Source organism: Odocoileus virginianus, chromosome 31, assembly GCF_023699985.2.
Source record: "Odocoileus virginianus isolate 20LAN1187 ecotype Illinois chromosome 31, Ovbor_1.2, whole genome shotgun sequence".
Taxonomy (NCBI): domain Eukaryota; kingdom Metazoa; phylum Chordata; class Mammalia; order Artiodactyla; family Cervidae; genus Odocoileus; species Odocoileus virginianus.
This window is the reverse complement of record NC_069704.1, coordinates 35374136-35398963: the sequence shown is the minus strand read 5'-3', so window position 1 is coordinate 35398963 and position 24828 is coordinate 35374136. Positions and strand designations below refer to the sequence as shown.

General features: G+C 36.4%; 1 protein-coding gene across 1 annotated transcript in view; it reads left to right on the top strand.

Annotated features, from left to right (window-relative positions):
* UBE2R2 (ubiquitin conjugating enzyme E2 R2) overlaps positions 1-24828 on the top strand; it is a 93643-nt gene that overhangs the window by 64377 nt on the left and 4438 nt on the right. The window contains exons 2-4 of the mRNA XM_070459610.1: positions 4517-4603; positions 14030-14127; positions 23076-23210. Of these exons, the coding sequence (XP_070315711.1) occupies positions 4517-4603; positions 14030-14127; positions 23076-23210 (320 nt within the window). The remainder of the gene's footprint in view (positions 1-4516; positions 4604-14029; positions 14128-23075; positions 23211-24828) is intronic.

Below are 24828 nucleotides of genomic sequence, written 5' to 3'. Positions count from 1 at the left end.
TGGAAGATAAGAGAAGAAGGGATGACAGAGGATGAGATGGTTGGGTGGCATCAGTGACTTGATGGACATGAGTTTGAGCAAGCTCCGGGAGTCGGTGATGGACAGGAAGCCTGGTGTGCTGCAGTCCATGGGGTTGCAAATAGTCGGACACGACTAAACTGCAAAGAAGGCAGCAGAGATTTCCATACAGTGAGGTTGAATGTGTAGATCAACTTGGGGAGGATTACCATCTTAAGAATATTAAATCTTTCAATCCATGAACATGTGTATGTGTGTGTATTTGCTCAGGCGTCTCCAACCCTTTGTGACCCCATGGACTGTAGCCCACCAGGCTCCTCTCTCCATGGAATTTTCCAGGCAAGAATACTGGAGTGGGTTGCCATTTTCTTCTCTAAGGGAACTTCCCGACCCAGGCATCAAATCCATGTCTCCTGGGTTGCCTGCATTGTCAGGCAGATTCTTTATCACTGTGCCATCTGGGAAACTACGTGAACTTGTAATATCATGGATATTTAATATTTACTTACGTCTTTAATTTCTTTTAAAATGTTTTGTACTTTTTAGAGTGTGAGTTTTGCACACATTGTTGTTGAAGATTTTTTTCTTTTTTATGTGAACTGTTTTTAAAGTCTTTATTCAGTTTGTTACATTATTGCTTCAGTGTTTTTTGTTTATTTTTTGTTTTTAAATATTTTTGTCCATGAGGCACATGGGATCTTACCTCCTCCACCAAGTATTGAACCCACACCCCCTGCATTGGAGGGTGAAGTCTTAACCTCCTGGACTGCCAGGGAAGTCCCAAGTTTTGCTTCTTGTTATTAAATTCATTCCTAAGTATTTATTATTTTTGTTGCTATTATAAATAGAATTTTCTTAATTTCATTTTCAGTTTGTTCAGGGCTGCTGTATAGAAATATAATTGATGCTGATATTATAAGTTTTATCTTGCAACTTTACTGATTTGGTATTCTAATATATTTAGTGGATTCTTTTTATTTTTCTGTATACAGGATTATGTAATATAAATATAGAAATAACTTTGCTTCTTACTTTCTAACCAAGATGCCTTTTATTTCATTTGCTTGCCAGTTGCCCTGGCTAGCATCTCCAATACAGTGTTGAATACACCATGATGAGAGTGGACATCCCTGTCTAATTTCTGAAATTCCTTAACCATTAAGTATAATATTAGTTTCAGTTTTGTTTACTAGATGGCCTTTGTCAAATCAAGGAATTTCCCTTGTATTTCTAGTTTGTTGGGTGTTTTCAGTCATGAAGGGGTGTTGAATTTTTGGAGTTATTTTATATAAACAACATCATATAACTACAGTTCAATTATTTATTGGTATACAAATTACTTCTTTGTGTGGTTTGTGCTCTTTAGTAGATTTATAATTATTATGCTATGTATTTTAAAAATTTAATTTGTTTTTGGCTGTGATGGCTCTTCATATCAAAATTACATTGGGATTTTCTCTAGTTGTGGGGAGTGGGGGCTACTCTCTAGTTGCTATGTGCAGGCTCTTCATTGTAGTATCTTCTCTTGTTGTGGAGCACAGGCTCCAGGGCATGTTGCCTTCAATAGTTGTGGCCAGTGGGCTAAGTAGTTTTGGCTCCCAGGCTCTAGAGCACAGGCTCAATAGTTGTGGCACATGGACTTAATTTCTTCATGCTGTATGGGATCTTCTCAGATCAGGGATCAAACTCATGTCTCCTGCATTGGCAGGCAGATTCTTTACCACTGAGCCACCAGGGAAGCCCTGTTTCTTAAATTGGGAGGAAAAAGTTATAAACAAAAAGAACATTTTATTATATCTTTTGTGTCTATCCTGTACTTGTACTATATATTTATTTGTGCTCTTTCTTCATCTTGGTTCACGTAGTAGCTAGTCCTTTCCTAAAGGACTCCCTTTAGTATTTCTTGGAGGTGAGGTCTGCTAGTCATCATCTGCTAGTTCTCAGTTTTTGTTTACCTAGGAATGTCTTAGTTTGCCTATTCGAGTTTTGAGGAATGGTTTTGCTGGATATAGAATTCTCAATTGACAGATTTTGTTCTTTTTACTTCAAATATTATTCCACTGCCTTCTGGTTTCTGGTGAGATGGCATCAGTTTGTCAAGGGATTCTACTTGATGGATTGTTTCTTTTTTGCTGCTTTCAAGATTCATTCTTTAGCTGTGAACAGTTTGATTATGATATATAGATAGATATGATATATAGATAGATGTGTATCTCTTTGAGTTTTTCTCTTGAGAGTTTGTTGAGCTTTTGGTTGTTAGAGTCATTGTTTTAATCAAATTTGGCAAATTTTTGGCCATTATTTCATCAAATGCTCTTTTTGCCCCTTTTATTTCTTCTTATGAGACTCTTAGTATGTATATATTGATAACCTGGTGTCCCATAGGTCTCTGTTAGTTGCTTTGTATTCCTCTTAACTCAGACTGGTTAATCTAAACAGAGCTTTCTTCAGTTTCACTGATTCTTTTTTCTGTTTCATCATATCTGCTGTTCAGCCTATCTAGCAGATTTTTAAAATTTCAGTCACTGTATTTTACAGCTTCATGGTTTATGTTTGGTTCTTTTGCTCCAAAACTTTTTTGTTTGTTTGTTTGTTTTTTACAATTTCTTCATGTTGATATGCTGATTTTCCATATACATTTCCTTATTTCTTTAGTTGTGGTTTCTTTTAATCTTTGGAATATATTTAATACAGCTGATCTAAAGTCTTTTTCTAATAAAGTAAATATCTGACCTTCCAGTTTCTGTTGGTTGCTATTTTTACCCTTTGTATGTGCCATACTTTCTTTTCATGTTTTGTAACATTTTGTTGAAAACTGGATGCTTAAATAATATATTGTGGCAACAGGATGTTGGTTGTTCTTGTTTGTTGAAGTTGCTTCCTTACTTAATGACTTTTCTGACCTAATTCTGAAACGTCTGTGTTCTTGGTTGTGTGTGGCCAGTAGAGTCTTCACTTGGTTAGCTTAGTGGTCACCCAGTAATTGGGCAGAAGTTTCCCTTATTAAATTAAATGCAGTTATTTTCCTGGAACCAACAATCCCCCTGGGCATTTTAGAGGAGCTCTGTGTGCATTTGGGGGCATGCCTTTAACACTCAGCTAGGTAGTTGCAAATTCGGCCTAACCCTCACTTGCTGCTTGTGCAGATCTCAGGTTCACCAGAGGTGCTAGTTGAAGGCCATCTAATGACCTCTCATGACTTTTCTGAGCATGTGCATAGCTGAGACATATTCATGGCCCTATACATTGGCCTGATCTTCTAGTTAGAAATTGGTCAGAGATTTTCAAAGCCATACAGACATTTCATATCCCACCCTTTCCTATTAAAATAGTTGTTTAGTCTATTTGACCTGCTGAGCCCCTGGTTTCTCAGATGGTAAAGACTCCACCTGTGACGTGGGAGACCTGGGTTCAATCCCTGGGTTGGGAAGATCTCCTGGAGATCTTTTAACTAGAGCAAGTTAAAATACCACAAGTGAAGTGAGTGAGTGAAGTCATTCAGTCGTGTCCGACTCTTTGCGACCCCATGGCCACAAAGTTTACTATAAAAACCAGTTCAACTATTTTCCTTGAATAGATCCTCCCTGAACTGCTACAAGCCTCATGTGATTTTCTAGATTTTGAAGAAGTTGATTCTTAAAATTTTTGCTATTTTTCTCATTGCTTTTATTGAAGACAGGAATTTTGAGAATCCTGACTGCAGTTTTCACTGCTATCCTCAGCTTTACTCTCAGCTTGTCCTTTCATTCCCGTCCTCATTCCCTTTTACTGGTATGGTTAGATGACACTTTGGATTTGAAATGTGGGATTCTGCTGAGGACATTCACTGTAACTGTATTTACAATAGCAAAAGAGTGAAAAATCACCAATATGTTCCAAAATAAGGAAATAGGTTTTTTTAAATGGTTCATCTATATATCCATATGATGGAAACATCTTGCAAATACTAACAATCATACATACAAAGGAAAATGTTTATGATATAATACAGATGGAAAGAAACAGTATAAATACAATAATTGAAAATAAGCTTTGTAAAGAGATAAGCATACTTGAGCATGAAAAACTCCTGGAAGAACCGTATCAAAATGATAGCATTTGTTATTCCTTGGTAGTAGTTAAATGGTGTTGAGTAAAACAAATTATCTTTGTTCTATAATATACCATAAGGTTGTATTAATTGTTATTAATATAAAATGCAGCCATTATTGTGACACATATTAAACATTTTCACTCATGTTTATTCAGTTAAAAATTATATAACTTGAGCATTGGCAATTTAACGTAAATTTTTATAAATATTTAAAGAGATAGTTGTAAAAACATGCTAATAACCCTAGCATTGGGGCTGACAAAATATATATGAACTATTTTAATCTCCAGAGTTTATGGTGCAGAAAGATGTTCCATTTCACTGGAGTATATTAGGGTGAATTGTTAGGCAGATAAGTAACCTGTAGTCTTACTTACTAGCATTTCATTTTTTTTTTCTTTTTAGGCGCATATTAAATTTCCTATTGACTACCCATATTCACCACCTACCTTCAGATTCTTGACCAAAATGTGGCACCCCAACATTTATGAGGTAAGAGATATCTATCATGAATTTCTTTGAAGATTTGATTTTTTGATACTGTCCTTTAATCTCCATAGCTCAGTATGCTGTGGCGACAAAGAACTATCATGGCTTTTATTATAGCAGTGTATATTATGGTTGGGGCTTTCCAGGTGGCTCAGTGGTAAAGAATCCTCCTGCCAGTTCAGGGGACTGAGGAGCCACAAATGCGATCTCTGGGTCGGGAAGTTCCCCTGCAGTAGGAAATGGCAATCCACTCCAGTATTCTTGCCTGGAGAATTCCATGGACAGAGGAACCTGCTGGTCTACTGTCCATGGGGTCGTAAAGAGCTGGACATGACTGAGCACACACTGTTCCATATTATGGTTACTTTAAGATTGAGACTTTAAACCTTTGCTGCTCATTGCTAAGATTATAATTCATGTGTGTTAGCATTTATAGTTTTTAAAATTTAGTAAAGTTATATAAATTTATTTGTGTACCTGTTCCCTAGCTTTACAGACTCTAGCTTCACAATTTGTCACTTTGATCAGAGATTCAATTTGTGGGTGAAGGGAGTGGGAATCATTTGTACTGGTCTCCTTTAAGGAGTTGCTGCATACCAGTTGAGAGTCTCTTCTGAAATAAATTCAAGGTTAGGGTCTTCTGTTGGACAAGTGCACATGCCTGGGAAAACAATATCTAGCTCTTTTGATGAAATATACTGAGCTTTGTGCTAAGTTCTAAGGATCCTGAAACGATTCCTTACGTTTCTTGGGGTGTATGTCAAGGCCCACTCATGAGTCCTTTGAGTCTCCTCCTCTACCATTCTGTAGTCTGTTTCATTACAGTAGGGCTCTGAAGTTGTAGCTGAGGCCCAAGCATTAAATTTGTTTTTTAAACTTTGCAACTTTAGTAGTATAGTTTTGGGGAGTTTTTTTGGTCACGTGTTATTGGTAAGCTCCTATGCTCCAGAAATAGAGGTACAGGGCCTTTACTTATTCTGTAGTGCTGAATTTTGGATCTCAGTCTATATAAAGAACACCTTGGAGCAGCTTTATTGTTTTTCACAATCTGCTTTTTTCTGTAAGTCATTATCTTCATTTTTCTTTTCTTCTTAAAATAGGACAAAGAGTGCTCAAAAGGTGATACATTGTACAATTTCCAGAAATAAGCTCCCAGGATATTGTTTTCTTTAGTATCTTTAGTATTTGACATAACCATAATACAGACAACATTGAATGTGTTATATACCGTTCTGTATAACAAAATTATCCTCTTGTAGAAGAGAGACTATAGAAATGTTTCACTGTTTCATAAGTTAAAACTGAGTTCAGTTAATACCAAAATATTTTTGTGTCTGTCTCCATTTAATAATCAGAAATTCTTGCCTTCAAAACTAGGTGGTATATATAGGTTTTAGATAATAAAAGAGAAATGAAAACAACATTGAATGTGTTATATTGTTCTATGTAACCTTGTCTTGCCACTGAGAATGAATTCACGTTAGAGCCACTCACTTGCCTGTTTCCATCTCATTTATCTAATTCTCCAACTTTTGTCAAAAAAGAAAAAAGAGCATGATAAAGGAACCAAAGCTCTTTCAGAAGAAAGTATAGGTAAATACAGTCCCCTTTCCATTGCTTTTTCACCACTTGGGTAGGCAGTCTAGTTCTGTCTCTTAAGATTTAGCATTGGATCATTATTTTTAGAAATATTTTTCATATTTATAAAAATTTTAGCAGTAAAATAATGCATGCATTATCTTACGAATATGCAGTTGTTTACCATACCGTATAAGTTGTTTGTAAACAAGTGTTAAGTCATATTTAAGCATTAAATTTGATGTAATCAAATGAGTCACAAGAGATTTTCCTCACATTTGTTAATTTACTTTGCTATATTCTGGAAATGGTATCAGAATTGAAATTGGGGGCCCAAGTAAGTGGGCTCATGGTTCTTAGCCAAAGGGATAGGATATTCTTGGAGGTTGCTCTCTCCTCACCCATCTATGTTGTCACCTAGAAACACAATGGACCTCACTGTCAAATTGTTCTAGTCACCAAATTGTTTACCACAGAATTATTTATAATAGAACTGGGGTTGAAATGGGGGAACAGTGACAATATCAACCACAACAAAAGAAAAATAAAATATGTGAATTGAGGAGTTTTCTGTGTATTAACTTCGTGAGCATTAAAAATATCATAAAGGACTATTTTTGGTAGAAAGTAGTTTATCAAGTTTTTAAAAACTAGAGCTTTGGTACAATTTTGTTAAATACATTCACAGATATTACTGTAGCCCCCAATGTTATAAATAAACTTCTGTGTTATCAATTTCAACATTTCTTTTATCATTGCCACGTTTGTGAAATTTATAAATACCAAGCGGAAACTTGGAGAACGAAAGAAATTTAATATGAACTTGTCACCAATGACCATGTTGCACAGTTGACTCCTTTTTGCTTTATATGATATGTTGAGTGATCTTAGTAACAGTTTGCCTGGTTACATGTGTTGTGTGTGTTTTGAAGTAGATAACCAGTGAAGCCCATTAAATCATGTATTCAAATGAAGTTTTTGTACACAAACTCTTGAGTATGAACTTCACAGCTATGGCAACTCAAAATCTCACTGCTCTTTGTATTTGTTATTCATTTTACATCTCAGAACTGCCTTTCTCAAAGCTTAGAACTTCTCCCTCCCCCCTCCTTTAAAAAAAAAGTTTATTTATTTTTGGCTGTGGTGGGTCTTTGGTGTTGCCTGGGCTTTCTCTAGTTGCAACAGGCAGTGGCTACTTTTTGTTGTGATGCGTGGGCTCTTCATTGGGGTGGCTTCTCTTATTGTGGAGCAGGAGCTTCAGTAGTTGTGGCTTGCAGGCTCTAGTGCACTGGCTCATGGGCTTAGTTGCTTCACAGCATGTGGAATTTTCCCAGCCCAGGGTTCGAACCCTTGTCACTTCCTTATAACCTGCAAATATTTCCTCTCGTATGTATCGATTGTTTTTTTTTCCCCATTTTCTTTGATAATGTCCTATGCACAAAAGTGCTTAATTTTGATGAAGAGGTCTAGTTTATCTGTTGATGCATGCTATTGGTGTCATACCTAAAAGTCCATTGCTAAATCCAAGGTCATGAAGATTTTAAACACACACATAGACAAACACAGACACACTTTTATAAAAAGACTTTATGATTTAGGCTCTTGGATCTTTGTTCCATTTTGAATTAATTTCATATATGGTTTGAGGTAGGAGTTCAGCTTCATTCTTTTGGAAATCCAGTCCCAGTATCATTTGCTAAAGAGACTGTTCTTTCCCCACTGGATGAACTTACCATCTTAGAAATCAGTTGGCTGTGTTGTATGAATCTGTGTAGACTCTCAGTTTTGTTGCCTTGATCTATATATCTGTCATGCCAGTCCTAAACTGTCTTATTCTCTGTAGCTCTGTAGTAAGTTTTGAAATCAGGAAGTATGAATCCTTCAACTTTATTATTATTTTCCAAGATTGTTTTGGCTTTTGTGGGTTCCTTAAGTTTCCTTATAAATTTTAGGGGCGGTTGGTCAGTTTTAAAAAAAAGGAAGCTAGGGTTTTAAGTGGGATTGGATTGAATCTGTAGATCATACTGGGGAATATTGCCAACATTAAGTCTTCCTACCTGTGAATATAGGCTGTTTTTCTTTTTTTTTAGGTCATCTTTAATTTCTTTGAGCAGTGTTTTGTAATTTTCTTTGTACAGGACTTTCACCTCCCTGGTTAGATTTATTCCTAGATATTCTATTCTTTTAGAGGCCATTGTAAATGGAATTGTTTGCTTAACTTCTTTTTTAGATTGTTCAATACTAGTATATAAAAATGAAACTGATTTAAAAATTTTTGTTTTATTTATTTTTGCCATGCATGGCTTGTGAGATCTTAGTTCCCTTACCAGGGACTGAACCCGGGTCCTGGGCAGTGAAAGCACAGAGTCCTAACCTTTGTTCATGGGATTTTTTAGGCAAGAATACTGGAGTGGGTTGCCATGCCCTCCTCCAGAGATGCCGCCACTGGAATTTCAAAAATCCCAAAATGAACTGATTTGAGTGTTGATCTTATATCCTACAACTTTGTTGAATTGATTATCTCTAGTAGTTTTCATGTGAGTTCTTTGGAATTTTCTTTGGCATTTACAATAGAAATGGATTTACTTCAATTTGTACAGTTTCAGAAATTTTTCTTAATTGCTCTGGCTACTACTTCCAGTACATTGTAAATAGCAGTGGTAAAAGTGGGTGCCCTTTGTCTTATTTCTGATCTTAGGAAATTTTTCACGATTGAGTATGTTAGCTGTGGGTTGTTTTTTTTTTGTTTCTTAAATTTATTTATCTTCTTAATATAACTCCCTTTTACACTTTTAAGATAGCTGGAAAGTATGGTTTTCTGAGTGTTTTTATTATGAGTAAGTGTTGGGTCTTGTCAAGTGCTTTGCCTGAATCAGCGGAGATGCCCATCTTTTTTTTTTTTTAATAATGGAAACAAGGGCATTTTCTTTTATTCTTAACCATGTTTTTATTCCAAGTTAGATCCAGCAGGTGGAACTGATTGCTGTCTTCCAGTGATCTGGGCTCAAAAGACAAATACAACTGCTGACGTCTTCATTGAATTCACTGATGATGAGACTTTTGCTAGAACTGTCCATCCTGCTGTTGCTCTTTTAGGATTGTTGTAAAATTGCTGCTGTTGTTTAGTCACTGAGTTGTGTCTGACTCTTTTGCAACTCCATGGACTGTAGCCTGCCAGGCTCCTCTGTCCATGAGATTTTTCAGGCAAGAATACTGGAGTGAGTTGCCATGCCCTCCTCCAGAGATTCCCATCTTTTGATATGTCATTTCTGCATATGTATGTTTATATCATTTCACTACTCAGAAATTTTACTTAACACACACACTAAACTGGGAACAAAGTAACATACTCCTCTGTTAGCTCTATTTTTCATTCAAACTGTGTTCTTCACTCCTGTGGTAGGTAGAATAATGCTCCCGCAGAGATGTCTGTATTGTAATCCCTGGAATCTGTGATATGTACCTTCACATGTTAAGAATTAGGCTTGCTTATCAGGTGACCTTGAACTGAGATTATTCTGGATAATCTGGGTGGTCCCAGTGTAATCACAGGGTCCATTAAAGTGGGGGTCCCCAATCCCTGGGCCTTTTAGGAACCAGGCCACAGAGCAGGAGATGGGTGAGCAAGCCCCCACGTGGTGGGCGAGAAAGCCAAGCTTCATCTGTACAGCTGCTCCCCATTGCTCATATTATTGCCTGAGCATTAGATTCTCATAGGAGTGCAAACCCTACTGTGCTTGAATCATGCCAAAATCACCCCTCACTCCCACCCCTGAGCATGGAAAATTGTCTTCCACCAAACCAGCCCTGGGCACCAAAAAAGTTAGGGACCACTGCTTTAAAGTGAAAGAGGTAGGGTAGGAAGAAAATCAGTGAGAAGGAGATGTAACTTTAGAAGAAAGGCTCCAAAAATGCAGCATTGCTTCCTGTGAGGATTAGAGGAAGAGGGCCAAGAACGAAAGAATGTGAGTGGCCTTTAGAAGCCAGAAAGGACAAGGAAAGGGATTCTTTCTTGGAGCCTCCAGTAAGGAATGTGTTGTTACCCACACAGTTGACTTTAACCCTATGGAGAGCAGTGTCAAGCCTGGACCTACAAGACTGTAAAATAATAAATTTGTGTTGTTTTCAGCCAATTTTGTGGTAATTGGTGTAAGAGTACAAAATAAATATAACTACCCAAACATATTTCTGATGTTGGTTTATTTTTTCAGGCAATCTCATGTCTAGATTTCCTTTAGGTTATTAAAATTGAAATAATTATTGAAAGCTGCTTCAACCTTTAAGCCTTTTTCTTCTTCCAAAGCACCTCCTAGGTATCCTCTCCAAATATATCTAGTTTCTCTCTCCTCATTTCTATAGTGTTTTTTTTTTAACTTCTTCATGTTATCTAACATTAATACAAAGTTTTGGAATATAGTATTTGACATTGATATTATTAAAATTTTATTCTCCTTTTTAAAATGTTCTGTTATCTTGGTGTGTGTGTACATGTATGTAAATTTGGGTTTATATATAAGATTTATTCCACTGTATATGATTATACCTCTCTTTTTAAACATTTGAATCTTTTATTTTAAACCAGTAGGCTACTACATCTTTCCCAATCTTTTCTGTTAACAGTCTCTATTGCATATGAGACAGTCCATGTGTGTTTTAACTTAAATTTGGCACTTGTGAATTAGATCCTATAATTTAAATTTATGAACCAGAATATTATAATCATAGTGGTGAGTTCTTCTATCCATATACCAAGGGAGTTATACATAATTGTTAGGAGGCATGTATCAGTTTATATAAACCATACTTTTTGAAGCCATCATTGATATTAAAGGTGATCATAGTTTCTCTGTAGACAAATTATAGGCAGATTTTCTTTTTAAAAAAATTCGGGTATATTTGCTGTACAACATTGTGTTAATTTCTGCTGTACAATGAAGTGAATCAGCTATATATAAACATATATATAAACATATATAAACTATATATATGTTTATATAACTATAGTTTATATATATACATATATATAGTTATATATAGTTATATATGTTTATATATAGCTGATTCACTATATATACATATATATAAACTATATATATAGTTATATAAACATATATATAGTTTATATATATGTATATATATTATATATGTGTATATATATATGTATAAAAAACATATATTCCCTCCCTCTTGGACCTCCCTTCCTTTTACCACACCCTCTACCCCCATCCCACCCATCCAGTTCACCATAGACCACCCAGCTAAGCTTCCTACACTATACAGTAGGTTCCCACTAGTTAATCTGTTTTACAGATGGTAGGGTTTCTGTGTCAGTTCCAATCTCTCAATTCATTCCTCCCTTCCCCCACCCAGGTTCACACATCCATTTTCTTCATCTGTCTCTGTTCCTGCCCTGCAAATATGTACAATTTTTCTACATTCCACATATATGCATTAATATATGGTATTTATTTTTCTCTGACTTCATTCTGTGTGAGTTCTAGATCCATCCACATGTCTACAAATAACCCAATATCATTCTTTTTTATGACCAAATAATATTCCATTGTATAATATATGTGGTGGTGGTGTTTAGTCACTAAGTCATGTTTGACTCTTGGGACCTCATGGACCCACCATACTCCTCTGTCCATGGGGTTTTTCAGGCAAGAATACTGGATTGGGTTGCCATTTCCCTTTCCCAACCCAGGGACCAAACCTGTGTTTCCTACTTTGGCAGGTGGATTCTTTACCACTGAGCCACTTATATATATCTACACCGCATCTTTTTTAATCCATGTATCTGTTGATGGACATCTAGTGTGCTTGCATGTTGTGACTATTGTAAATAGTGTGCTACAGTGAACATTGGGGTGCTTGTGTCTTTCTGAATTATGGTGTTCTCAGGGTATTTGCCCAGTAGTGGGGTTGGTGGGTCATATGGTAGTTCTGTTGTCAGTTTTTTTAAGGACCCGCCATACTGTTCTCTATAGTGGCTGTATCAATTTACATTCCCACCAATAGTGCAAAAGTGTTCCCTTTTTCTCCACATCCTTTTCAGCATTTATTGTTTGTAGATTTTTTGATGATGGTTGTTCTGACTGGTGTGAGTTGATACCTCATTGCAGTTTTGATATGCATTTCTCTAATAATTAGTGATGTTGAGCATCTTTTCATGTACCTCTTGGGCATGGGAGAAATGTCTACTTAGGTCTTCTGCCCATTTTTTGATTGGGTTGTTTAGTGTTTGTTTTTCTTTTGATATTGAGCTACATGAGCTGTTTGTATATTCTGGAGTAATCCCTTGTCAGTTGCTTTGTTTGCAAATATTTTCTCCCATTCTGAAGGTTGTCTTTTCATCTTGTTTATGGTTTCCTTTGCTCTGTGAAAGCTTTTAAGTTTAATTAGATACCATTTGTTTAGTTTTTGTTTTATTATTCTAGGGAGTGGATACAAAAAAATCTTCCTGTGATTTGTATCAAAGATGGTTCTTCCTATGTTTTCCTTTAAGAGTTTTATAGTGTACCATCTTACATTTAGGTCTATAATACATTTTGAGTTTATTTTTGTGAATGGTGTTAGTGTTCTAATTGCATTCTTTTACATGTAGCTATCCAATTTTTCCAGTGGCACTTACGAAAAGACTTGTCTTTGCTCTGTTGTATATTCTTTTCTCCTTTGTCATAGTGTACATAGGTATGTGGGTTTATCTCTGGGCTTTCTCTCCTGTTCATTGATATATTGGTCTATTTTTGTGCCAGTACCATACTGTCTTGATTACTGTAACCTTGTAGTATAGTCTGAAATCAGGAAGCCTGATTCCTCCAACTTCACTTTTCTTTCTCAATTGCTTTGGCTATTTGGGATCTATTTTGTTTCCATATAAATTGTAAAGTTTTTGTTCTAATTCTGTGAAAAATGACATTGGTAATCTGATAGGGATTACATTGAATTTGTAAATTGCTTTAGGGTAATATAGTCATTTTCACAGTATTGATTCTTCCAGTCCAAGAACATGGTATATCTTTACATCTGTTTGTGTTGTCTTTGATTTCATCAGTGTCTTCTAGTTTTCTGAGTACAGGTCTTTTGCCTCCTTAGGTAGGTTTATTTCTAGTTATTTTATTCTTTTTTGTTGCAATGGTAAATGGAATTGTTTTTTTAATTTCTCTTTCTGATCTTTCATTGTTAGTGTTATAAGAATGAAAGATTTCTGTGCATTAATTTTGTATCCTGCAACTTTACCAAATTCATTGATTAGCTCTAGTAGTTTTCTGGGGGCATCTTTAGGATTTTCTATGTAGAGTATCATGTCATTTGCAAACAGTGACAATTTTACTTCTTTTTTTCCAGTTTGGATTCCTTTTATTTACTTATTTTTCTTTTCTAATATCTGTGGCTAGGGCTTCCAAACCTATGTGGAATAATGGTGGCAAGAGTGAACATTCTTGTCTTTTTCCTGATCTTAGAGGAAATGCTTTTAGTTTTTCACCAGTGAGAATGACGTTTGCTGTAGGTTTGTCATATACATAGGCAGATTACATATATATATATATGTCAAAAATATATGCCAAATATATGTATATATTACATACATATATATATATATGTCAAAATATAGGCAGATTTTAGGCAAAAGTAAGAAAAGTATTTTGGAGATCGGTCAAAATGAATATTTATAATATAAAAATGCTTAATTCTTCTTTATCATTGGATCTAAACATGAAGAAAAAGCAGTTTACTCCCTAGGAGTAAGAAAAGAAGTTTTCTAGGAATAAAAGAAATTTCAGCAGAATTGATTTTTTTATATCATACTTTTGAATGTTTACTGAATGTGTTATTTGTGTCTTGTAGAATGGAGATGTATGCATTTCAATTCTTCATCCGCCTGTAGATGACCCACAGAGTGGAGAACTGCCCTCTGAAAGGTGGAATCCTACTCAAAATGTCAGGTAAGGAATTCCATAAGAAATAATCTGGTTTCTAGGTGGCTCTTAACATTGGATATAATCTTTTAACAAGTACAAAAGAATCCTTTTCTATATATGATTGCTTTGTTTTATGCTAGAGCTTTATGTAGCATGCATGTATCATTTTGAAGAGTTGTATTTATGAACTAATAATGCATATGTTGCTCATCTCTGTGTTCACTTTGGAAGAATTATTCTACTGTTCTTCCTCTTGCATTATCTGAGTTCCACCCTGCTGCTTTATATTTCATGACTTCCGTGTTTGAATTGGTTGCTTCTGTATTCTAGGACTCTTACTACTTTTTGCTGAAAAGTCTTAGTCTTTACACATTTTTTTTTACCCATTCACCAGTTGATGGACATTTCAGTTGTTTCCACTCATTGGCTATTATGAATAATGCTGCTGTGAACATTGTATAAAGGTTTTTATGTACACATATGTTTTCATTTCCTTGGACTTATTCCTGGAAATGGAATTGTGGGGTCATAACTCAGTGTTTAACTTTTCAAGGAACTGCCATGTTTTCCAATATGCCTGCATTAAATTTTTAGTGCCATTCCCACCAGCAGTGTGTGAGAATTCCGATTTCTCCAGATCTTTGTTAGCACTTGTTATTTTCCATGTTTCTCATTATAACTAGCCCAGAAGGTTGACTGGGTATTCTTACTTTAGTTTTATCATCAGTGTGTTTCTTTTAAAATAACTTTAAAAAACTTATAACAATTTTAGATTATCAGAGAAATCATGAAGTACAGATAGTACCCATGTTCCCCACACCTGCCAGTTTTCTTCGTTACTAACATATAACATTAGTATGGTTCATTTGTTACAGTTAGTGAACTTGTATTAGTACATTATGATTGATCAAAGTCCATATTCTTTCACATTTCCTTAATTTTTACCTAATGTCATTTTTTCTGCTCTAAGATCCTACACATTATAGATAGCACATTATATTTAATAGATGTTTCTCCTTAGACAACTGCAACAGTTTCTTCGACTTTTCCTTGGTTTTGATGACCTTGACGATTTTGAAGGGTGTTTTATAGAATGTTTCCCAATTGGGGTTTTGTTTGATGCTTTTTTCTGCTTATTATACTGGAGTTATGAGTGTTGGGAGAAATTAAGGTAAAGTACATTTTCATCATGTCATATCAAGGGTACATACTGTCAGCATGACTTATCACTCTTGATGGTAACATTCATCACCTGGCTGAGACTTGTTTTTAGGATTTCTCCACTGTAAAGTTCCTCATTTCCTACTTTCTGTTCTGTATAAAGGAAGTTACAGGTGTGGCCCACACTAAGGAGTGGGGAACTATATCTCCAGGAGGCTGGGATATCTATGTAAGTTATTTCAGGTTCTTCTGTATAGGAAATTAATCTGCTGTCCCACATTTATTCATTCTTTCAAACATCTTTTGTAATGATCTGCAAGCTAGTAATTAGAATCTCCATTTCTTACAAAAGCAAAGAATTGGAAGCTTGCTGATGTATGCAAGGCTCTCTTAACCTGTTTCTTCAAGTTATGTATTTGCTTCCCACTCTCTGTGATGAGTAAACCTAAAAGACTATTCAAGACATATGAGATACTTTTGATTATGCTAGTTACTCACTTCTTTCTAAGTACTTTGTTCTACCCAATATACAGGATTGGGAAAAATGGGTATGTTTTGGACTTCACCACATTTTGCAAGTATATTTTCTTTATCAGAAAAAAATGACTTCCCTTTTTAATTCAAATAAATGTGTTGATACACCTCACCTTGACAAGTATCATGCCTATGAATAATTCTCAGATCAGGCATTAAGACTTGCCATAAGTTTTTAATGTCTATGAAATAAAGAATCATTACACATTTCGTATACTTTCTGCTTTGCTTTAATGGGGTTCTCCCTTGGGGTTGAAGCATTTCTCAACAGCAATCAGAGATGGAATTACTGAGTTTGTTTTACTGAAGATGTAATTCCAGCAGCCCCAATCTATACATATCTGAGTTTATTATACTCCACCAATAGCAAAATACTCTTACAAAAAAAAATCACTCTATGTTTTTAACAAAATTATTTATGAGGAAGGAAAAACAGCTCTATTTGTAAATTTCTCTTTGTTTTGCACTTCTGATGTTTCATCCCCTCTAGGCAAAGCACCATAGAAATTCTTGGGATGTGTGGGAAATATGCATTTCTTATAAAGGGCAATCCTGAAAAGGGAAGCTGGAAAGAACTGATGTGATATTTTATATTATCTCTAGGATCGCATGTATATTAGTTTCAAGACCATTGCTTTACACGGGATCTTTTTTGATCATTAGGAAAATTAGTATATTTCTGCCTCATCCCCTCGTATCTAAGCATCATACCACTGTTAGCTGAGTATTTGTACCCTTAGCTCATACATACTGTATTACTTGAATTTTCAGCATCAAATAATACATTGACACTTGGATGTAAAAGAAAAGGAAATCTGCTTCCCCCTTCTAGCTTTTAAGTATTATTGTTTCTGTATTGTCAGGGTTATAAAACTTACAGTCTGTACTGTAATGTGACATAATCCCAGTTTTTAAAATTCTCATTCCTGTTGTTAAATCAATTCACTATTTGCTGCTCATTATTTTACTTCCTTTGGTCTATTAATTGGCTGAAATTTGTTCATTAGTAATTTCTCAAGGGATTGCTCCTAGGAGCCATATTTCATTCCCTGAGTTCTCACACATGCAAAATATTACGTGCTTGTGTATATTGGAGTATACTAGTGTGTTTGCCATTATATTTCAAATGACAGATTTTGACTAGATGTAAGATTTCCATATCATGCTTTACTTCCTTGAGGATATTACTGGCATTACTCTCTGGTTGCTGTGGAAAAGTTTGGCTACCCTGTTTCTCATCTCTTTCACACTATATAATTGTTTAAGAGGCTGACAGGCTTTTGAAAGAAACACATTTTGTCAGTATAAGTAAACTGACAGTATAGGGAAGAGGATTTAAATATTTAGGAAGATTTGTTGAAAAATTGGAGCAAAACTGAAGAGTTGTTCTTTAAGGGATTTTGGTGCTTGTTTTTCAGGGCTAGCATTAACCCTAGACTAGAAGAAGGAGTTCTGAGGTGTTAGTGATTCTTGCTTTTGGAGGTTGAATGTTGAATCAGATGCTTCCCATACCACCCCACCCACCCTTTGAGAAAGCAAGCCTTCTCTTTTTTTTTTTTTTGTGGCTTAAACAGTAGAAATTTATTTTTTCACACTTTTGGACACTGTAAGGTATTGGCAAGGTTGGTTTCTTCTGAGGCTTCTGTCCTCAGTTTATCTCCACATGGTCTTCCCTCTGTTCATATCTGTGTCCTAATTGCCCCTTCTTATAAGGACATTAGTCATATTGGATTAAGACCTGTTCTGAGGACTTTATTTTAATCTGGTTACCTCTCTAGAGACTCTGCTTCACTTATAGTTTGAGGTACTGGGGATTAAAACTACAGCATAGAATCTGAAGCCTTCCCATTCTTTAGATGCAAAGCCCAGAACAAGATTTTTCTCATTGTATTCATGTGCTGCCTAGATGGAAAACCTATTACCATTGCCCATAGCAATTCAAATTTTTTGCCTTTACTAATGTGCAAATATACAAAGACTGTATTTGCCTTGTCTCAGCTTAAAATATTATATACTTTTTTTTTTCCCCAAAAAGAAAGGCCTATTTGGGAAGTCCCCTGGTGGTCCACTGGTTTAGGACTCAGCGCTTCACTGCCTTAGCAGGGTTCAATCCCTGGTCAGGGAACTGAGATCCTGCAAACCACACAGCTTGGCCAAAAGAAAGAAGAGAAAGGCCTGTTTCTCATTTAATCCAGTCCTTTGGGGGCAGGGAACTCCTTTCGTATTCTGCACTCTAAAACTACCTTAACTACTTTGGGTACCAGCATCAGTATTTTTTCTCTTTGGACCCTCAGGTAACCTGAGCCCCAGTTTAGAAGCACCTGGACTTCACATCAGAGATTGCTTTCCTTGCCTTCATGCTTTCTTATTTAGAGGCTTCACAGCCAGAACTTAGTTATCTTCAGATTGTCCCCTTGATCGTTAGCCACTACTCCAAAAGAACTTCTCGGACCTTTTTGTTTCTTCATTCCATGTAATTGGATGATTCTTCAATGTATTGATCTTGGATTGGGCAAGTAATGGGAGAGTTTTGGTGTTTGTGTATTTCTAGAGAGGGCATGGTGTTTTGTATGACTTGTGGAACCTCATCTGGAACTCCTGGTGATGCCCAGAACTCTGAAAAGTCAGAAAAGCACTACCTAATGTGAAACACGTCACATTTGTCAGTGTGTTATTTGTTTTGAGATAAAGGAGTTCCTTAAGGTAGTAAATTGTATGTATTTCTCATAGGTTATTTATGGCACTGAAATATCAAGAGGCAAGATATGAGGTGCCAAAGTTTATTGTTGATATCTGTTTGCTGCTAAATTATCCAGAGTCAGCACTTGTCTGCCTCAGGATTCTAAGCTCCATATCGAGTTTATGGCTGTAGCAAGACAGCAGTGGAGGCGGCCAAAGGTTCGTTTCAGCCTGTTGTAGGGTCTTGACTGCTGAGTGCTCTGTTATCTGAAAGTGGTTCCTTGTTCACATGTGTTTGGACTTCTCCATGACCACATGCACTAGTCTTGATTTAGCACCTCAGTGAACATACTCAGAAGAAAAAGTTGTGCAGGCTTTTGTAACCTGAAGAAGAGGAAGGAATTCCAGTTACCTTTGCAAGCCTAAGTTGATTTATATCACAAGACCTGTTGAGTAGTGAGAGTTGGCTAAAGGGGAAAGAAGGAAAATGTGCTGTGGTACAGTTGTAGGGATCTAGAGCATTAGCCAACTAGTTTCCACTAAGAGCTCAGTAGTCTCCTCCTCTTAGAGGAGGCTAGCATACTTTCTGGAAGAAGAGATCCACAGCCCTGTCCTCAGATGTCCAGGATTAAGTTTAGGGGACAGAAGTTCCTTACAGAATTGGGAAGTTTTGGAGAAGTAGGTATTAGTCAACAAAAAATGAAGTTGGGAGGGTTGGGACCCCTGATGCTGCCACATATTTGTTATTAGGGGTCCACAGTGGAAGAAACAAAATGTGCCTTAATTTGTATTCTCTTGAGAACCAAATGAGAGCTTTCCGTGGGTGGGTGGGGGTTCTCTCAGACTTTGCAGTAGGATTCACAAGTGCTTTCTCTGAAGAACCACCCTCAGAACTACCTGCCATATCTACTGCAGGCTCTTGGATAGGAAAGTGGTCTTTTTAAGGATTTGCTTTCCTCCGAAGGATAGAAAAGTGTTTTCTTTGCCATGGGACCAGATTTATGGATCCACTCCAGAGGACGCACTGTCACGTACAAGGGTCTCTCAGGAGTAGGCTAGGATGTTCTCCTGTCTAGTCTTCTCTACAACCCACGGGAAGGGCAGGGAGCTAGTGACACAAGTGCTGGACAGCTTACACTGTGTGTATAATGTCCTTGCCAGCCTTTTTGAATCACGGTACACAGGAAAAATGAAGTGATATTATTTGTAGATCACAGTGTAGCAAACTGAAGATGCTCCTTTGGCCAGAAGTTACCATTCCAGAGGCTCAGGTTGTCCCAGGTCCTCCCCACCTATTTGCCTGAGGGGAATCACATACAACCTTTCTGTAACCCAGTCGTAGCACACTGGTTGGGAAGTTTTGAACAGGATATTGCAAATGCAGCTGCATCAGAATTCTTCCTTAGGGTTGAGTCCTTTGCTAGCACTTGGTTATGTGTCCACTGCTGTGGTGGGTGGGTGGTTTCTATGAAGGTGTGGCGTTGTTGTTGTTTGAAGGTGTACTAGATGAAGAAGATTAACCCCATCTGAACCAGTGGCATGGATTCGATGTACCCCCCCCCCCCCCCCAATGATTTCTGCTCTCCAAAGGGAGGAAGTGAAAACATGCTGGGTTAATAACTGTTATTGACAAATATTATCACAGTCTACTGTAGTTAGTGCCTGATGCTTCTGAAAGCATCATGGATTTCAATTTAGGGAATATATGGTACTGGAAGTGATTTTCTTTTCATAGAAATGGATGATTTACTATTTTTTAAAATTGTACTTTCCAATTTGTTGTTTCAATATGATATTTACATTGCAACATATAAAAAATCTACTTGGTGAGCACTCCTGGGAAAAGTCTCCTAAATCTGTTAATATAATTCATCTGGACCTGTGTTGTCCAGTAGCCACTGTTACATTGGATAATACAGATTGTATGTTTCCATCATCACAGAAAGTTGTAAAGATACAGTACTGATCAGGACCATTAATCTATACCAAAGTTTGTCTTATTCTGCCTATTTTTCAAACAGATTTTGTATATGTTTTCTTCTGAAACAATCCTTAACAGAATTTTCTATACATATTTTTCTTTTGCTTCTAGGATATTGTCAGTCCATTTCCCATTTTTGGCAATGATGAGTTTCTTTGAGTCTTCTTACTGTAACTACTGAAGAAATCCAGAAGGATGGGGGTGGGAGTTACAAGGAGTTAACCTAATAGAAGGGGGGGGCATTAGAAAGGGGGGGATTAGAAAAGTGGGTATCACATATTAATATATGTGATAAATGGATTTTAACTAGATGGGAAAGTTTTCTTTGAAAGTGCCTTTGTGGTAATCTTGTATAATCACGTAACAGAAACTCTTTACGCTTTTAAGGAAAAGGTTTCATCAAATCAAACATCTAATTGCCCGGTTCCCTCCCTTTATTTTTTGCTTGGAGTCGGGAGCAAAAGGCTATTTTGCAACAACACAATCTGTAACCTCGCACCAATGAGAAAAGGTAGAGAAATTTAATTTTTCGTCCCATGTTTCTTCTTAACTTCATGCACATAGCTTTTAGGGGAGAAAAAAGCATGAGAACTATTTCAGACATTCTTGGATCTTACTGAGTTTATTTTATCTAACAGAAACTTCATTCCCTGTAATTAAGGTATCTAGTTTTATCTGTGGATGAAAATTTTTCACAGAATTTCTGAACCCTAAGAGATCAGGGATGGCATCTAACTCTCTGACAGTTGTACATTCAGCATCTCACTTAGTGCCTCTGGTACAATAGTAAGTGCTTAGTAAGTATTTTTGAATAAGATTTCTGTTATTACAAAATTAGTTCTTCCATGTTAAGGCAGTTGCTTTTTCTTCATTCTCCTGCTTAACTCTTACTTGCTTCCCTTAGAAGTATGGAAAAGAAATACATTTGTGTGTAATACTGGTTTTCAGATCTTCTAAGCAGCCAAGATACAAATTAGATATATGGTGTTTAGCATCATTTTTACCCTTTACCATGAAAAGATTGCCTTCAAGCTAAGTATTTTTTGCTTCTGCTTTTTCCTTTTGCACTTAACTAGAGTAATGGAAATAAAACCAAAAATAAACAAATGGGGCCTGATTAAACTTAAAAGCCTTTGCACAGCAAAGGAAACAGTAAACAAGATTAAAAGGCAACTTTCAGAATGGGGGGAAAATATTGCAAAAGAAGTAACTGACAGAGGATTAATCTCCAGAATATATAAGCAGCTCAGGCAGCTCAACATTAGGAAAACAAATAGCCCAATCAAAAAATGGGCAGACCTAAACATTTCTCCAAAGAAGATATATAGATGGCCAATAAACATAAGAAAAGATGTTCAGCATCACTAATTATTAGAGAAATGCAAATCAAAACTACAATGAGGTCTCACCTCATACCAGTCAGAATGGCCATCATCTAAAAATTTACAAACAGTAAATGCTGAAGAGAATGTAGAGAAAAGGGAACCTCCTATACTGTTGGTGGAAGTGTAAAATGATACAGCCATTATGGAGAATGGTTTGGAGATTCCTTAAAAAACTAGGAATAGATCTACCATATGACCTAGCAACCCCCGTGCTGGGTATATACCCCTGGCCCTGCCCCGAGAAAACCATAATTGAAAAAGACACATGTACCTGAGTGTTCATAGCAGCTCTGTTTACAGTAGCCAGGACACGGAAGCAACAGATGTCCATCGACAGGTGAATGGATAACGAAGCGGTGTGTCAGATATACAAAGGAATATTACTCAGCCACAACAGAATGAATTTGAGTTAGTTCTAGTGAGGTATAACCTAGAGGCTGTTATACAGAGTGAAGTAAGTCAGAAAGAAAAAAACAACAACAAATACAGCATTAACACATATATGGAATCTAGAAAAATGATGATGAACTTATTTGCAGGGAAGGAATGGAGACACAGATGTAGAGTGGACTTGTAGACAGTAGGGGAGGGGGAGAGTGAGACTAATGGAGAAATTAGCATCAGCCTATATACACTATCAGGCGTAAGACGGTAGCCGGTGAGAAGTTGCTCCGTAGCACAGGAAGCCCAGTGTGGCCCTCTGTGATGACCTAGAAGGGGAGGTGGAGAAGGAGAGGGAACTTGGGAGGGAGGGAATGTATGTAAAATTATGGCTGATTTGTGTTTATTGTATGGCAGAAACCAACATAACATTGTAAAAATTAAAATATATATATATACACATACCCAATAAAAACTGTATGGCATTTAAAAAATAAGACATTGCAATTAAAAAATTTTAATCTTTAAAAAAAACTTCACTTTTAAAATGTTATTTGAAAAGCTTCCAGATGTCCGATTTTTGTAGATTGGAACATGTTGCCAGTTAAGACAGTACCTTCTACAGAATTCATATTTTGGCCTGCAAACCAACCTTCATGCTATACTCAGATTCCCTCTGTGTTGTCTCCCAGATAGCAACTTATTAACTTATTCCTAGTCTAACCAGTACCGGAAAGAAAATTTTGATACTCCTCTAAAGCCTCAAGTATTATAGTCTTAAATTTAAAACAAAAACTTTTGAATACTGTGAATGTGAATATTCATAGCTGACCCTTTTTTCCTGTTTCTAGGACTATCCTGTTAAGTGTAATCTCATTGCTTAATGAGCCCAACACCTTCTCCCCAGCCAATGTGGATGCTTCGGTTATGTTCAGGAAATGGAGGGACAGCAAAGGAAAAGACAAAGAATATGCTGAAATCATTAGGTAAGGTGTTTTGTTTTGTCTTCTGTTTGCTTCAAGTCTTCATACAGAATCAAAGTATATCCTGGAACCAGGGGCTTACATTGAATTTAAATGTCGACTCTGTGTCTGCCAATTAGGTTTATCATTTGGGAAGAGATTTGTGCCTGAGCCTAATGATACTGGCTTTTGAGAAAGCAGCAGATCTGATTTCCAGAACTTCCATGTTCTGACTAGTCGAGTTTGCAAACTCTTCCTCCTGATCAGTTTAGGGACATTGTTTTAGGCTTTCAACATGTCCTTTAAGTGTAGCAAACACCCAAGGTATTCCAGATGTCTTTTCCAGATATTTTTGTTTTCACATTTTTATTAGTGAAATCCTATAAATTATTGATGTTTTTAACCACAGCAACTTCTTCCAAGGATCATCCTTGCCTTCTCTAACTCCCTTACCATACAATCGTTATCAACAACTGTATGTAGTACATGATATAACAGAATGGAGTAAGAATCAGGAGACTTGGAGTATACTCCTAGCTCTGCCATGCCTCACATGACCTTTTATTGGTTAACTTTTTATACATATATATTTATTTAACTGCCCCGGGTCTTAGTTATGGCATGCGGGATCTTTAGTTGCAGCCTATGGGATCTTAGTTCCCAAACCAGGGATCAAACCCACATCCCCCGCACTGAAAGTGTGGAGTCTTAGCTGCTAGAGCACCAGGGAAGCCCCTATCAGTTAACTTTTGAGGGTCTTTAATTTTCCCATCTGTAGAAGGAAAAAAAAAGGTAGATGGTATTAGACTCAGCCATACATTTCTAGTTATATCCTGCATAGAATAAAAGGTTTTTGTAACAGTACATAAGGATTGGTAGAGCTCCAGGGACAATTCCAGCCCATTCTGTGTATAGGAATTTTAGTAAGCACTAGAATTTATTTAAAAAGTCCCTCTCTATAAATCTAGTTGGCACAATACCATGTGATTTTTTTTCTTTTTTTTAATGCATGTCATCTGACAGCTGAATAAGTTGTCTGTAAGTTACCTTCAGACCCTCTCTCTAATCCACAGTCATTTGATGAAATTGCAAGGATAGAATCTGGGCATCTGTATTTTGTTTTTACCAGCCACTTAGGTGACTGGTTTATACCAAAGATTGAAGATAACTAGTGTAAGTAGTAAGAAGTTGAGTGTGGAAGTGGACCGAGGATTGGAAAATGGGGATTCTTCATAAAAGTGTCAGACGGAATTCTGATGTTCACGGGAAGGTTGGATGTCAGGCACAATCTTTTTCCTTAAGGGAATTCATACTTCTGTTTGTAAACAAACAAATGACTGTGTAATATGATAAGTGCAACTACAGAACCATAAACACGATACAGTGGAAGGAATATATAATATGTTCCTAGTAGAGAGAATTCGTCATAACCAAGAATTTTTCAGAGAGAGGGAGAAACATGTTTACTAAAACACAGGTGTATAACAGCATGACATGTCAAGAGAGTCATAAATTCTAATTAGAGAATTGATGGGAAATTAAGAGAGGCATCAGGTCTTACAAGACAGTGAAGTCAAAAGGAGGTGACAGAGTGTCACTTAAAGATTTTGTTTGAAAGGATAATCCTAATTGAGTTCCAAAG